The 16,609-nt window shown below is 38.1% G+C and overlaps 1 protein-coding gene across 3 annotated transcripts in view; it reads right to left on the bottom strand.

Annotated features, from left to right (window-relative positions):
- Positions 1-386: 386 nt before the first annotated feature.
- Positions 387-16,609, bottom strand: part of wdr27 (WD repeat domain 27) — a 45,954-nt gene continuing 29,731 nt past the window's right edge. For all 3 annotated transcript variants that reach the window (XM_078273560.1, XM_078273561.1, XM_078273562.1), the window contains exon 24: positions 387-1,839. In XM_078273560.1, the coding sequence (XP_078129686.1) occupies positions 1,726-1,839 (114 nt within the window). In that variant the 3' untranslated portion in view covers positions 387-1,725. The remainder of the gene's footprint in view (positions 1,840-16,609) is intronic.

Here is a 16,609-nt window from a genome sequence, read left to right as displayed (position 1 = left end):
AAAAGTGAAAATTGAGTGTCTATCTCTTAACGTTAATAAAATGTCTTCCGGATTTATTACTAAGTCATTGACTGTGGAATTATACTTATAAAACAGAGAAGGAAAAAGCTTTAGATTAAACCTGAAAGCATACATGATGTAGTCACCAGTAGTTACTAAGGTATTGCATAAACTGTTTGATTGTTGACATGATGCCCAAACAAGGGGGTCTCAAAACATACTTACAAGAACATACAAAGCATTACAAAACAACACAGGAACTAGATGACATTGAGAGGAAGAGGATTGATTCAAAAGAATTTTGATCAACAACTTATATGATCAACAGCACAGTCCAGTCTTGTTGATGTAAGTTCTGAAGCCAGTCTATTTCTGACACACCAATAGCAAATTTACTCTTTATTTCTTTTCTTTGTTTACAATATGATCAATGTGTGGTTTAAATGTAAGCCCAGAGTCAATCCATAAATCCAGATATTTAATTTCATTAACTTTCTGGAGAGATGTACCTTCATAACAAACTAAAACCTTGGATTTGGAGTTGAGGTTCTGTCTCATACCAAAGACCTTTGTGTAAGACTTTTCTTTTTATTGAGTTTGTTAGCTGGCAACCAAGTTTGTAAATTGTTAATCTCAGATTGCAAAGTATCTTGAATATGTGATATTAAGGCCCTGGTGTATATATAATAGTTTCAATGTATACATTGCAGTATATAACTAAAAACAATCCGAAAAAAATCAACGGGAGATCATAAAAAAAACAGAAAACAGAAGTGGTCCTAAAGTAGAATCTTGATGCACACCTTACATATTCCCAATACAAACGGCATGCAATAACACAGCCACATACATACAGCCACATACAGCAACTACATTCCAGAAAACAGACAAATATTTTACAATAAATGATTTCCACAGGCATGTAACAATGATCTAACAATGTATGTATACTTGACATTCATATTATTAATGATTTAGCCCTTTTAAATCCTAAATTTCAGTTATTTTATTCTGTTACTATAACAGTTGTAGTCAGTTGTAGCTGACATTTTGTTGCGACTGTGGGTGAGAAGAATAAATGTATAGCTCAAACAATGCTGATGGGTGTGTCAGTATAAACAGTAGTAGCATCTGTGTATCTGGCAGCCAAAGAGGTTGCACCCAGTTGATGTCATAGCTCTGTGTGCTGATCTGTTAAGTGGTCACAGCCAGTGATATAGAAGTACATCTGTTCCACATACTGAACAAAGAAAATCTGATGCTTGACCATGCAGAATGTGGACGGATGGATGGGAAGAACGGCTGATACAATTGTTTTTGGAAAACCTAGCTGTAATTATCTGTAATTGAGTATGTATCACCTCATTGCATCACAATAATGTGGTTAAATGAATTTGATGAAAGATATTCAATCAAACCACTCATATCCCTTTGAATCCCTGTCAAAGAAAAGCGATCATAATGATGTACATACTGGAAGTTTAACGAAGATGACTGAGCTTACATGGATGGCTCCTTTTTACAATTTGAAGCATAGAAGTAAAAGAACACTACAGGCACATATAACAAGAAAACAAAACCTCTTTAACCTTGTCTATTTTTGGTCTTGATTTAACCAAGAACTAAAAACAAAACCCTTACTCTCTTCTTTCCCAGTAAAATCCTAGCCAGGGGTTGGAACTGCTTTAATGAAACCTGCATGGCCTTTGCAGCAGCCTGCTGTAATTATGCAGTCATGTTGGGGATGCTATGCACAGCAGCACTGGTGTCATGAGACAGAAGGGCCCCACTGCTGGACTGAAACAATCGCAGCTTCCCATCCAGGGTCCCAGTTAGCAACTAGGAGAGACAGAAAAAAAATGACATCACTTTCAGCTTTTGTGGATATTTCCTAGGAACTGTGTCACACATCACTCTTTTTCAGGACTCTCTATTGAGACGACCAAGTTGCAGAACAGCACACCTGCTTCCTTAAAGAAGACTATCATCACTAAGGTCAAGATCATGACTGTGTTTCTCATAGAAATTCTTGATTTTCAATACCTGCCATATATCCTAAAAAAACATGAAGACTCCTGGCCTGAACGTTGCTATAAAACTTTGTTTAATCTGGAGGATTCCTGTCAGTGCTAGTCATGGTGAGTCAACTGTTAAGACATTAACAAGACATACATCAATAAACTAACATCCCCCCACACACCCATTTAAACAAACACATGCACACACGCACACACACACACACACACACACACACACACACACACACACACACACACAGTAACCAACATGTGGATGTGGTACACAGACAAGCACACATGTACACAATCACTATATTTCTTAGCAAGAAGGGAGGATTATCTCATCTGTTTCTATCAGCCAGTAGAGCAGATGAGGGTGAGGGAACATTACCTCAACACCCTGACAGCCAATCAGCAGCAATAGGAAACCGATTTGGGCTTCAGAATGATACATATTCATATCTGCAGCTGCTCAAAGTAGACTATATGATATGATGGAACAATCATAATTCAAGACAGTTGTTCACAAACAGCTCTATTTTCACTTTATATTCAAGCATATGTGACAGTTAAGACCAGGGCGTGTGACAAACCATTTCAGATCTATTTCATACTACTTAAACCCAAGGTTATTTGTACTACACTTAATCCCACAGTCTTAAAGGACTTCACAAATCCTACATGATGAAAAAATAACTGAAAACAACCCAACAAGTTGCAAAGTAAATGGAATAAATGATCAGATCTGCTGTGTAGCATTAATGTCATTTATGGTGATTTCAGAGATTTTTAGGTGGTTGTAAAGACTGTGTCTTTTTAAAGTATACTAACAGTGGGCATCTTGGAAAACAACTATTTGTCAAGCAGTGATAAAAACCACATTTGGCACAACAACAGTCCAACATTTTTTCAAGCTGTTTTATTCAAGAGAAATCATCTTTTGCCAGCATGCATATGCCTGTGCTGGGAGAGTGAGGCCCAATAGCTGAGGTCTGAAGATGACTAAACAATTTACAAACTGGGGTAGATTTTAATCTTCTTTTGAGGGGTAATCGTTGCAGCCCCTCTCCTATAGACACACAGGAGGATTTGCAGGTGTGTGTGTGTGTGTGTGTGTGTATGTGTGCGGTCAAAGACAAAAAGACGAGGATTTCTCCAAAAAAGGCAGCCAAGTAAACACAAACACATTACACCTACATAAGCATGTGTTGTAGTGTTTTTTTTAGCTTATAAGTATGTTTGAGGCTCTCCCACAAAACAAACCGTTTGACAGCTCATTTCACTAGCTCTTCTATTTTCAAGAAGTCTTCTTTCTCCATGACCTCCTGCTCAATGACCTTAATCAACAATAGCCAAGCTATCTGGGTCCTGCCCGAGCTGCTAAAATAGCTACTTAAAACTCAAGAGGGTCAGAGAGCAGCTCCATTAGCAACCACAGCTCTCTTCATCAACTGCCATCCAAAACCATTAGACTGTAGACACATTTTCTAAAAAGGTGATAACCACCATTAATGGAATTTTAACGTCATACACTTGCAGTAAACATCTGTAATCCAATGCATTCCATCTCTGCAACCTTAAACATCAAACAGCTAAGCTGATGAGGACCAAGGGTTTGGGAGACCTTCACAGTCAGAAGTCAAACTTTCTTGCGAGCTAATTCACTGTAGACATATAGGATGGGGTCATGCTCAAATATGATATATTTGTCGTTCTTTAAGATCCCACTTCTAGGAAACAGTTTTCATAGGTATCTCTGTTTGAAAATGTATTTGCAAAGTCAGATGCAATCCTGTCACCACGGTTTTCAAGTAATTTGCAAGCATCTGTTTTTCACCTTTTATTGACCTTTAATAATCTCAAAGACATAAATCATACATGAGAAACAATGTTGAAAATGTGGGCTGCTTCCTCTTTTTAATGATCTATTTGTTTTTAATAATAATTTGTTTTTCTGTTTAGAATATTAAAATTCTCATTCAAAACTTATTAGCAACTAGGGATTGTAAATCAGATCGAGAATTTGCATGGGGTGTCACGCATGTTACATAATCTAAGTTATTGTCAGGCATGCTGGCTTGATACCATGGAAAAAAGACCACAAGTCAAATAGTTCAAAGCAGGAATAGAAGTCATGATTAAGAATCCAATGTGGGTTGGATTTCCAGTGGTGAACACTGTGTCAAATATTGACATTCTAGACAACAGAAAGTGTCCGTCTGCAGAAACTGGTATGAATAGCTGAGGCTTTGAAGATATGAGGAGCGATGTGTTTTCCCTCCCAAAGGATATCATTCATCAGTTGTAGAGCGCAGACTTCACAAATGCCAACATAACAGGATGTTCTGTACTGTACACTGAGAGGGTAAAGAGGATCCACATGAGAGATGGGAAAAGGGGCAGACGGTCAACAGGGTCACGTTTGATGAGCTTACAAGTACATGAACTGTCAGTGAAATAAATGTATAGCCTGATGCTAGAGGTGATGGTACTGGTGGGCACTTGTGTATGATCCCATGGAGATCTATTTAACCTTCTATTCATATTTATGCATGCATACTATTAATACACAAAGTTCTATATAAACCTACATTCCAGCTAAGTTTTATTTTTGTTCTCCCTATTGTTTGTTATGTATGTCTCTTATTTCTCTGTAAAAATGAGAGAAGTGATAGTAGTTCAAATTGGTAACTGAAGGCAATGACTAGCTATATTGCCAAAAATAATCTTTCATACATTTTCAATTAAGTTTGCATTAATCTAACCTTACTCTCTTATCCTATTTATTATTACTGATGGAAATGAAAAACGATCCAAATAATGGAAGTTACAGTAAATGTATATGTGTCCAGCTCAGACTCCCAGCCTGTTCATCCATCTGTCTCTGACAGTCAAGGTAGATCTCATCTATAAAAGCCCTGGACAGGCCCATCTGTGTGAATTTTACAGAACACAGAGAAATACAGATACGATCAGACTCACAGCATTCCATGTGCTTGCTCCAGAAGCTGCGTGTCAAATTTCTTTCTCGAAGAAAAATGCAGGAAACGCCCAGAAATACAAAGAATAATGAATGTTTATTAAGGCTGACACAATCACAGAACACATTATCATTTCAATGTGAGAGTACTGGAGCACTAGCCCTGTCATTATCTCAGCCTTTCTAAAACAAGTTCAACGTTATCACCAAAATGGTTGCACAATGAATAATCAACTTCCATTTTTCCTCTGGTAGCCTAAAGTTGTAAAAACACGCTTACCAAAATTAAATGTATTCTGTATTTGTATATCTGTTTGTTTCAACATAAATCTGTATCTGTATGATGAAGAGTTAAATGAGAAGATGGATACCACTCTCATGTCTGTACAGCAAGTATGTAGCTGGAGCCAGCAGCCGGTTAGCTTAGATTAGCACAAAGCTTATCAATTAACACATTATATCCCATGTGTTTAACCATTTTTTCACTCCACCAATTAGGGAAATACAGTATGCCTGTTTGCTGTCTGTCTGTCTGTGCATTTAAAGTGATCATGTGGTTATGTAATTTTCAGTTATATATTTATGTATATTATAGGTATATATGTTTATATGTTATTTAATACTTTTGTGTTCATGCCAACTTTAAATGTGCATATCTGAGCTACCTCAATGCATTAAAGCTGCACACTGTCATTCCAATTTACGTGTACTGCATATTTTGGGTATTCAGGCAAAGAAAGGACACTATTAAGGAACACTATTAACTATCTAACCAACTAACAATGGCCAACTGAGAAAATGCTGTCTACTACATGTGAACGGTTTTTATACTTAAAAACGCCTCTTGTGACTTTGTAACTGGACCCAAACTCTGTATTCCCACACTTCCTGTGCATTGCCTTCCAGCTGTGTTAAACACAGGCCAGTTGATTTCAGAGAGGGTGTCTCAGCTCAGTCTGCGTCTCACTCTAATGTGACATTCTGGAGCAGACAGTGGAGTGCACCTCTGTATTTGCTGTCTGGCCACTACAGTAAGAAGAGATCCTTTTGCTCTCTGGGGTCAGGCAAAGAGGAAATATAAAAAATATAAGGAATGTGGATAGCTTCTTAAATGCCAAATGGCCACAAATGACAAGATACAGTAAGCATTTGTTTGCCTGCCTGCAAAGAGCAAAGATGATACATGGTAACATTTGGAGACAAGAGTATCACTGAGCTCGAAAGCCAGTGAGATGATCCACTCATTGTTCATCTTCCTAGTTGGGAAGATATAACATTTTAGAGACAGCTGCTTGTGTCAGTAAGAGGTCACAGTCCTGCGCTAACGCCAACACATGAAGTGCAAATGAGGTCTTAAAGCAACACTAAAGCACTTTTCCCGCTTCGGTCCCCCTACAGGTTGGAAGCAGAATTGTCCATTACATTACATTATGCAAGTTTGCCAGATCAGGTAGCGCATCTGTAGTTCGAATGAGACATGAGACATTACGACAGCGGTAATGGACAATTCCGCTTCCAACCTCTAGGGAGACCGAAGCGGGAAAAGTGCTTTAGTGTCGCTTTAAGTATTTGAGGGAAAGAGATCAGACTTCTCACTTAATCAAAATATTGCAACTGAATATTATATATTAATTAATTCTGACCCTATTGTTGAAATAAAAATACTAAGAGTATGTTTGTTTCTTCTCATATCCCTTTCCAACAAACACACACGTATGCATTTAAGCAGTGGTATTTAGTGTCTTGCTCAAGGATACTTTCACAGAAATAAACACACTTGGTAAACAAGAAACACAGCTCTCCATAATTTTAGTTTGCATTTTTTCAATCACAAACACATTTTAATTGGATATTTTTGTCTTCAAGCCTATCTTGTGTCTTTTTTCGTTGTTTATTTCTTTTTATCTTTTTTTATCATTTTTAGCCAGCATACTAATTCCCTATAAAGACGATGACATATCTTGACCATTATACATTAGCTGATTTGGTTAACTCAGGTATGTTTAAAACCCCCGAAGAAGCACACCTGGTTTAAGATTACTCAAAGCAAAAGCCCTATTTTCATTTGATGATTTTGGCTTGTAAATGTCTCTTACTGCACCATCCTGTTTACATCTAGCCAGTCCCCTACTGCTAAAAGTTATGACACTTCCAAATGTTCCAATGTGTATGAGTCTTGTCTAATAAAGGCTGACACAACATACGGAGACTTTAACATCAATGTAAAGATCTTTTCTCTCTTCTTCTGCTCTTTTCTCTTGAATCCGTCGTAACTTTTCATTACAAAAAGTGTATCTTTATTGTCTCTTTTGTCGTTTTTCATTGACATTTACTTGTTTTAAAGTTCTGATAGTAAATAACCATTCCTTATGGTATCCTACTCTAAGTCTCTTATGATTAAAAATCTCTTCTTACGCAAACAAGAGCATACAGAGAACAGTTATAGATGAGGGCTTTGCTATTTGTGACCAATTTCAGTTATCATTGAGATTCAATATCCAAAGCATAAGGGCATCAAAGGTTTCTAAGATTAAACGCCTATGTCAGCTTCAGATGTTTACAAATTGCTTATTGTGATGCTAAAATGTAAAAGGTCATCGATTAAAACTCCAAGGTGTCAGAATAAATAACACAATAATTTAGCATTGGAAGCAACAATAGACAGGGGGTTCAACATTGTTTCGTATAACTTATGAAAATAAGAGAGGACACTCCACTGTCCCACTTGCTAATTAGCTGACCTTTTCTGATGTACTTATCACATTTTAACTGTACTATACTTAGTGCACACAAAATGTGTTTTTTTTAGAACAACTTTAAGTACAATAAGCGTTCTTTTAGATAAGCTCACGTTCAATGTTAAGCTTTTTGCGATATATTTTAATGTACTTAAATTCATGATTTTTTCTCAATAACTACCATGTAATGTGTTGTTAAAAATATGCTTCTGAAAATCACTAATTATTAGACAATATACTTTAATAAAGTAAAACTAAAGGGTAGTATAAGTAAGAGTACAATTAATGTTTATGTTTAATCATATTCCTTAAAAGCATAATTAAACATTCAGTAATTACACAATTATTTAAAGTATACTTTGAGTAGTATGTTAAAGCACATTAGAAATACAAATGTACTGTTAACATACTATGTGAATTTCAACTACATTTTTAATGCAATTAAGAGCACTTCTTTTCGACCTGGGTACAGAGACGTTTTAATGTGGAACAATGTAATTGAAACTATCGACAACTTGGTATGAGACGGAAATCTGAGTAACCCAAATAGAGCACAGCCCCATAGTCTATTTCTCTAGTCTGACCTAGTAACCTGATTCTCTGAAATCACTCTTGCTCTGGCTAAGGCGTTTTTCTTTGCCTTTACTTATGATCCTAAAGCTTTTAAATTCCTAAAACCATTGGAAGAAGTAGCCTTAGATACAGTATCACCACTGCCTTATTTCCAGGTGCTACTCAAACTGGACACAGCTTAGTTTGCTTCCCACAACTCTAATCTGAAAATAAATGAAAAAGAGAACATCCTTATGTATTGAACCAGCAGAGACAAAATAACTCAGCTTGCAAGTGTGAAAATACTTTGCAAGTATAGTTACAATAATTTGCAAGTCTACTTTTATGGTAGCACATGTAGGTCCGACACAGGAGAGCTTGCAAAACTTTACAGAGGTATGCTGTGTGAAATCCCACAAGATTTTACAAGACAACAAAGTGAAGTGACAGTAAAAGTTTACTTTCATTACAGACTAAAGTACAGGAATAAACCTGAGGGAATGAACCCCGGAGGTAGGATCTTGCTTGATGGTCTTTTAAGTATTAGGGTGGAAAACATGAGTGAAAAATGAGTGGAAAATATGCATTGCTTTATCTGTCTGTGCCATGCATCGGAGGGTTCTCACAGCAGTAAATATGAATGAAATCGAATGTGGCTGAAAAGCAAGGTGAACACAGGATGGGGACACTTTTTGCAAGTATTTTTCCATGTCTTGGTAAGAAGGCAGAACTGGTTCAGGAAATTCAGCAATGTTACCATAATGAAGTCCCATGGCCCAGGACTTCTTGAACTTCTAATATTTTTTTATTTACACATCTTGTTTTTAGTCACAAACAGAAGAATATAGATGTATACATCCATTCCAGTCAAGTTTAACTAGAAGCAACCTCACAAAACTGAGCTAAGCACTAAATACATCAGTAGAAAATCAACATATGACTGAGGAATAGAAAATACTTTTCAGTTAATGTGAAGGAGAGTTTTTTGTAATTATGTATGTCTATGAGCCATCAGTGTATAGTACCATACCATGATTAGCAGCAAGATAAATATGCAGCAATGTAGAATGCATCAGCAACATTTCACTAGTTCTTTACTGTATAATTCCAATTTATCTAAACCAAGTGGCAAATCCTTACACGTACACAATGTATCCTGCCCTGCTGATCCATTGTTTTTATTTATATGTCAATTTTGCAGGATGTGAAATGTTTGAAAAATTGGAATTATTAGCACAATAATCTTAAAGATAATTTTTTGGGGCTTTTTCCCTTTCTTACAAGTGACAGTGGATAGACATGAAAGGGGGAGAGAGATGGGGGATGACACGCAGCAGGTCGGATTTGAACCTGGGCCGCTGCAAGACTCAGCCAACATGGGGCGAATGCTCTTACTGGGTGAGCAAGAGGCCGCCCCGTCATAATAATGCATCTTGACCAATTAGATTGAGTAATTGAAGCTACCCATTGTAACACAAATAATATCTCTTTAAATGTACTGAGAATAATATGGTTATTATTCAAAGTGAAACAAAATGCCAATGGTAGGAGTTTATACATCATTTTAGTATATATGTAATGGGTCAGATAGAGAGATTTCTGACAAGTGAGCAAACTAAAAGAAACTATTCTGGAAAATGCTAATAAGTGGACGTGGAAGTGAGTTGGGATTGATAGACTACTATTTAAAGACTGAGCTGAAGAACGAAGGATGAACTTCCACTCTTAACTTTAAGCTACCACAGACGAGAAGTCGTAAAAATGCTCTGGCTATAATAACCTAGCAAAACATTTACTGAGCTCAGATGTCAACAGATCCATCTCCAATACAACTGAGCAAACTCCCTCAACTAATGAAGATTGTGTGATACGGTTGAAAGATAGTAAACCTCAGATTGGGATTGTTTTCTCAAACCACACTGAAATGAATTTGACAGTTTTGACAGTCACAGGCAGTGATGGGAATAACGGCGTTATAAATAACAAAATAAACAATCTAACTGATTACTCTTCCCATCTTAATAACGCAGTTACCGTTACTGCCAAAAAATGCGGCACGTTACAATATTTGAAGCTGTTTTTTTTCACCAGACCTACTAGATCTCTGAGTCTGAGCTGAGAGGCAAATACTTTATTTACTGTTCTTCCTTGGTTAGTTGGCAGTGCACGACGCAAGCACATAAATGCTGACGATTGGCTGAGGTTGAGTAAAATGTCATGTTAAGCCAATCAGAGGCAGATTTGGGTGGGTGTTCCAAAGCACGCATAGTCAGACACACAAGAACAACACAAGCGAGTCAGTCAACGAGAGAGAGACAGGTATGGCGTTATGAAATCAAGGAGAGGGTTAACTTTTCCTGCTACAGATTTTCCACCGTGGTCAGAAAACACAGGGGAGACACTTTGTTTCTCTCACTATATGACTCTAGAGTCGCTACTCGCTCGAAAGCTCTCCCCCCACATTTTGCATCTGATTTTGTTGCTACCCATATATATAGCTCATGCCATATTTTGCATTGATATTATTGTTATTTCTATTCTAAGTATGGAGAAAGACATCCAATGGATTTGGGATTTTTGGATTAAAGGGACTGTTCGGTATTTATGGAATAGACCACCGGAGGAAAATAGGGGAGGGTCATGTATTTTTATTCTTTGTTGAGGGGAGGGTCATCCAGTTTATTTTAGTCTAGGGGGGAGGTTCACCCAACTTTTGTATTCATGAGAACAGCAACATTTCAAAGTGGCTTGTTTGGTGCATATTTATCCATGTAGCTCCATGTAGCTCTCTCAGTCTCCGTCCCTATCGCTAGCAGATGGGTCCCTCCCTGTTTAGTCAGCCAGACCTGTAGCTTTAGAGACCGTGGGATTACCCAAACTGAATAAATCCCGCTCGCACATATAAACACAAAACTGCTTTGCTAGCTCCATCGTGTTGTAACTAAGACCAGTGTTGAATTTGTTATTACCCAGTGTGCTTTGCTGAATGGTCTCAATATTTTATTGTTTTATTTCATGTGAATACTAGTTTACTAGATGAGTAACTTAATATTTGAAGTAATGCAGTAATGCAGGAAGTGTGCATTTAGTTTCTATGCTTATTGTGTTTCCACAACAATGTTAGAGAGTAAATCTACTGAAATGGCCACCATACCATAACAGAGGAGTGTAATGCGTAAGATGAGAAAGCAGAGGTTTAATCACATATGTCATGGCTGTAAATAAACAATGACTATCTGTGTGTCTTTGCCAAGCGCAAACCAGTACAGAAGGCATCAATAAATTGTTAGGGAGGGTTCTCCCTTTTTTCCATATCATTTTGGAGAGTCATCCAAAATGCATTGCTGGTGAAGGGAGGGTCAGGTCTATTTTGAATAAAGCTCCCAAAACTCCTCCGGTGGCCTCTGAAATAAATAACGAACAGTCCCTAAGTGGAATTTGAAGCATCGCGTAGCTGGCGGTGGTGTGTGCGCTCACGATGTTAGCTGTGTGTTCCATGGTGCTGATGATAAAAGTGTGTTTGTTCATCGGAGCTGTGTGTTGGAGCTTTTTACCTTTTGTGGTGCTGAAAATGAAGGTGTGTGTGTGCACAAAGTATATTGAAAGTAATCAAATCCCACTCACACACAAGGCTCAGATATTGTAAGTAACTAAAATTGTTTTTATGATTCAACAGCTCTTACTCAGTCATGTGTCAACACAATATACATCCTATGTTAGGAACATATGACTTGAAGCATGCTTTGATTTTCAAAGTGGGAAGACATGGCTCTTTATTTAGCTGCAGACCCTCTGGAGCCCTGCAATTTTTTCACACATTTGTGATTTTTACGACTTCTAACTGGTCAAATCTTGGCAGGTTCTTGTAGTGTGAATGGTTAGTGACACAAATCTGAGAATAGAAACAAGTGGTGGCTAACAGGAAATGACCTCATGAAACAGATCTGATTGATACAATTTGATACATGATATTAATCTGAAGAATAAATATATTACACTGAGAAGAGAAGGTTTTGATTATTTGTGCAAATTTGAAAATTTCTAAAGGAATATGGCCAGATTTGTGGCAATAATTTGTCAAAGTATTAATATGCCAGAGCCATGGGCTGGATGTCAGGCTTTCCCCTCCCCTTATGCTGTCTGTGTTTTACCGTTCTCAAAATCCCTTCGCTACGGGAAACAACAACAACAACAACAACAACAACCTCCGAGCTACCAAGCTACACACTGAAAATGTTTTAACGGAAATTTGGATCATCCAATAAGGAAGGCCTGCATGGTTCTTTCAGAGAATGATTGTAAAGATTTATTTTGTAGTTATGTTGATTGTAATGATTAACCATGTATTCAGCTAATTAATTGGTTAACTTCATTTAATATTTTATGTAGCGTTTTCTTTTTTTGCGGGGAATTAGCCATTCCAGAGCTTGCCTCCCTACATGCAAATGTTCCACTTACGATAAAAGTTCAGTTAAAAGTGCCAACCTTTCTTGATTTTTTTTTAGAGGTTCTGCTTTGTCTGCATGTCCTATCAAACAAAACACAATGTGCAGAAGTACTGATGGGGAGTGAGCGTGCTCTGACTGATGAAGTGTGTCTTCAAACTCTGCAGATTACTGTAATTCAGCCAGTCCATGGCCATGGATCAAACTTTCCACTTTCAAACTTGGAAATCTGAATGTATCATTGTGCTGCAAAGTTTAACTGAATGGAGTTACACAGATGGACATGAAGATTTAAAACATGTGCCTCAAGTCCAAACGGCAGACAACAAGAGCAGCAGAGGTTGTGCAGCAGAGGTTGTGATATTATATTTAAAAAGGCTTATTTTGCAAATACACTTGCTTTGAACAGTTCCAAAGGAAAATCATTGAGTGGACAATAAAACATTTCCAAAGGGAATGCGGCTCTGTTAAAAAAGCTCTAGAGATTTTGAAAAGATACTGGTATGAAGTACAGCTGTAAACTTTGATTTCTTATTTTCCTGTTATGGCAAATCAAGATAGACAAATTAATGTGTCCTGTATTAAACTTTTAACTAACTTACTGGTTCAATACAATAATGTTTAATTTTTGTCGAGACCCTACAGTCCCTGAATTTCTATGGATATCTACCAGTTTAGATTGATAGTAGGGCTGAAACGATTCCTCGAATAACTCGAATAATTTGATTACAAAAAATCCTCGAAGCAAAATTCTTTGCCTTGATGCTTCATTAAATCAATGTAATTAAGGTTGTACGGCTCACTGTGTTTCCGCACAGAGGATTATTACTAGCGCACAACAGGTTGACGCTTCTGTGGACACGAGACTGACGGCCCAGATTACAAATGAAGGAAGACGAAAATAGGAAGGGTCTAAGAGAAGAGACAGGCGAGAGAAAACAACAGAAAGTTTGGGATCATTTTAAGCTGCAAACATGCTGCTACATCATCTGTGTAGAAACATCCAGTGTACTCATCCATTCCACGGAACAAACCCGACACAAGGTAGCTAACTAACGTCTGCTGCTCTCGTCCACCGCGCTGATTTACACAACTAGCCTATAGCATGCTGTTCTGCAAATAGCGATGTTTTACCAATAAGCCAAAACGAAAGCTGCTGTTTATTAGTTTGCTACTAATCTTTGGAAACTTAGCTGCTGCCGGAGACAAACCGGCTCCCCCGCCCCCACATGGCTACTTAAAGGGGTGATAGAATGATTATATAGGGTATTTCACACCGTTCCTTAAGGTCTCCTAATAGCGTATGTAACATTGTTTGGGCTGAAAATTGCCCGAATGCTATTTTATTAGGCCCTTAACTACCCTGTGAATATGGCTCTATTTGGAACAAGAGCTTTTCTTCCAAATATGGTATGCTCATGAATATTTAGATGAGCTGCGCGCTGATTGGTTTGAGCGAACCACATACACATACATTGGAGACTAGACACCAGGTCTCATATTTCAGACACTGCAAAGTTATACATTGTTTGTCTGCTATTTCATTATTAAATTCACTTCTGAGACTTTTTTTATGCGAGAAATCAACTATATAAAGCTCAAATATGGGCCGTTTTACGAAAATTGATGGCTAATTGCAAATTTTAGTAAGACGTGTCGGACTTTAGGAGCTCCACACAGTCTGACGAGAAAGCAGCAACCTCCATACCCAGTGAAAGTCACCGTTTCATCGGTTACTGGACTACCGGGGCTCGGGGCTCGCAGATGCATTTTTGTGAATTTCAGAGGTCTAAGAGGAGGCTAGCTAGCTCTCATTGATAGAGCTCCATCCAGCTGCAGGCTCTATCAATGAGACTCGCGGACAAGAGGTGTTTATTTCCCCGATCGTTTGTTTAAATAACTCAACACACATCCATTATAAGATTAACTGGAACCTGTGGTAAGAGATTGTGGGCGTAACAAGCTTACTGACCGCGCTCTCACTCACACACACTGGCCATTTAGCAGGAAGAGGGGAGCTGCAGGCCCTGGAGCTCTGTCAGGGCAGCAGCGTTTGGTAGTCCATTAACCCAGAAACGGTGACTTTGCGCGGGTATGGAGTGCTGTGGGCTGCCAGCCGTGACAGAGCTCCATCTACCTCACAGCAGGCCGGGGTCTGTGAAGGAAGGCAGGCCGGGTGGCGAGGCAGCAACACAGGCAGCACTGGCCGCTGAACTCCGACACACAGTCGGACAAAATTTGCAATTAGCCATCAATTTTCGTAAAACGGCCCATATTTGACCTCTACACAGTTGATTTCTCGCATAAAAAAGTCTCAGAAGTGAATTTAGTGGTAAAATAGCAGACGAACAATGTATACAATTTCTGAGATCTGCGCGACCTATTCAGAAGACTAAGCTGACCTCAGATAAGTGGTGTAGATGTAAATGTTGGGACGTGACAAAGATAGACTAGAGCCAAATGAGGAGGAGCCGCCAAGTTGACGTCAACTCGGTGGTTCGTTGAGAGTCGCCCGTTTTCAGAGGCGGTTTCAAATTGTGAGATTTGCAGAGGAAAGAGGTGTCAATGGGATTTTGAGGTTCTATGTATGTCCTATTTACCCACTAATATCAACATTTGGGCCACCAAAAATGTACTTGTTTTTAAGGGTGATATTTGGCAATAAAAAATGTTGCTTTTTCTAAAAAAGGAAACCTTTTTTTTAGTAAACAGCAATAATAAATATTTACTATTGCTGTTTACTAAGTATTTCTTACTAAGTATTTCTTATCCGATTAATCGATGGAATAATCGGTAGAATACTCGATTACTAAAATAATTGATAGCCGCAGCCCTAATAGTAGGCCAAGCAAAGTTTTAAATTTAAATTCATTCTGAAATAAAGAGATCACAAACTGACGCATTTAAAGCATTTCTACATTTGGCACTCACACAGTGCCATCAATATTGAATTTCTTCAGTGTGCAACAAAAAAATGGCATAATATTAAACTACAATGGATCCAGTTAGAAATTGTATAAACAGTCAACAGAAAAGTTGGAAAGCAGCTCCTGGACTGAACAAACACAACATCTTTTGTTGACTGTGAAACTGTGCAGCCAATCACAGGCTGGAACAACCCTGCAGGCAGTCAGTCATAGATGTGGATCAGCACAGTGCACAAAGCGAGTCACTAGATGCCATAGGGTTATGGCACGATAGAGTGGTAGTCAATATCTGATTGGACTATAAACTGGCCACCACTGGTAAATCCCACAGATTTGGAGGATATCCATTTTAAATGAATATGGTATTGGTCCAGGAGGCTAAAATTTAGGAAAAAAAAGGTTACTGTCTCAGTAGTGTTTGTAGATGCAAGCGGCATTTTTGTTTGGGTTTATACATATTGAAATTCCAGTGTGTTTTGTTAAGACCTCCAGTATATTGTGCAGTACTTATAGACACACTTAAGAAACAAGGGTATGCACCTACACACTGAATCACACACATACACAATTAATACAAGTACACCCATCCCACACCTATGACCTGCTAAAAAGATTAGAGCTTCTTATTATTTCTAGCACCATCGTTATATTGAATTATTTCCTGGCTATTCGTAGAAATCCTGTGAGGTCACTGACATGCAAGTCCACCCACCATGAACTTTGGGATGGCCTTATTAAAGCCCTGCTATATGACCTCAGCCTGAGGACATCATTCCTATATTACAAACGTCTACACTTGTACACTTATACACACTCATGGAGTTCAGAGCAAGTAGAGATAGTGCAGGCATGTGCAACCAACTGACTCTATTAACAAAATATTAGTAAACATTGCAAACATCCAATCACATCATGAAGATGACTCAATACCAATAAACCAGTATTTCTA

This window comes from Sander vitreus, chromosome 17, assembly GCF_031162955.1.
Source record: "Sander vitreus isolate 19-12246 chromosome 17, sanVit1, whole genome shotgun sequence".
NCBI lineage: Eukaryota > Metazoa > Chordata > Actinopteri > Perciformes > Percidae > Sander > Sander vitreus.
The sequence above is the reverse complement of the archived record's forward strand: the minus strand, read 5'-3'. Positions and strand labels throughout refer to the sequence as shown.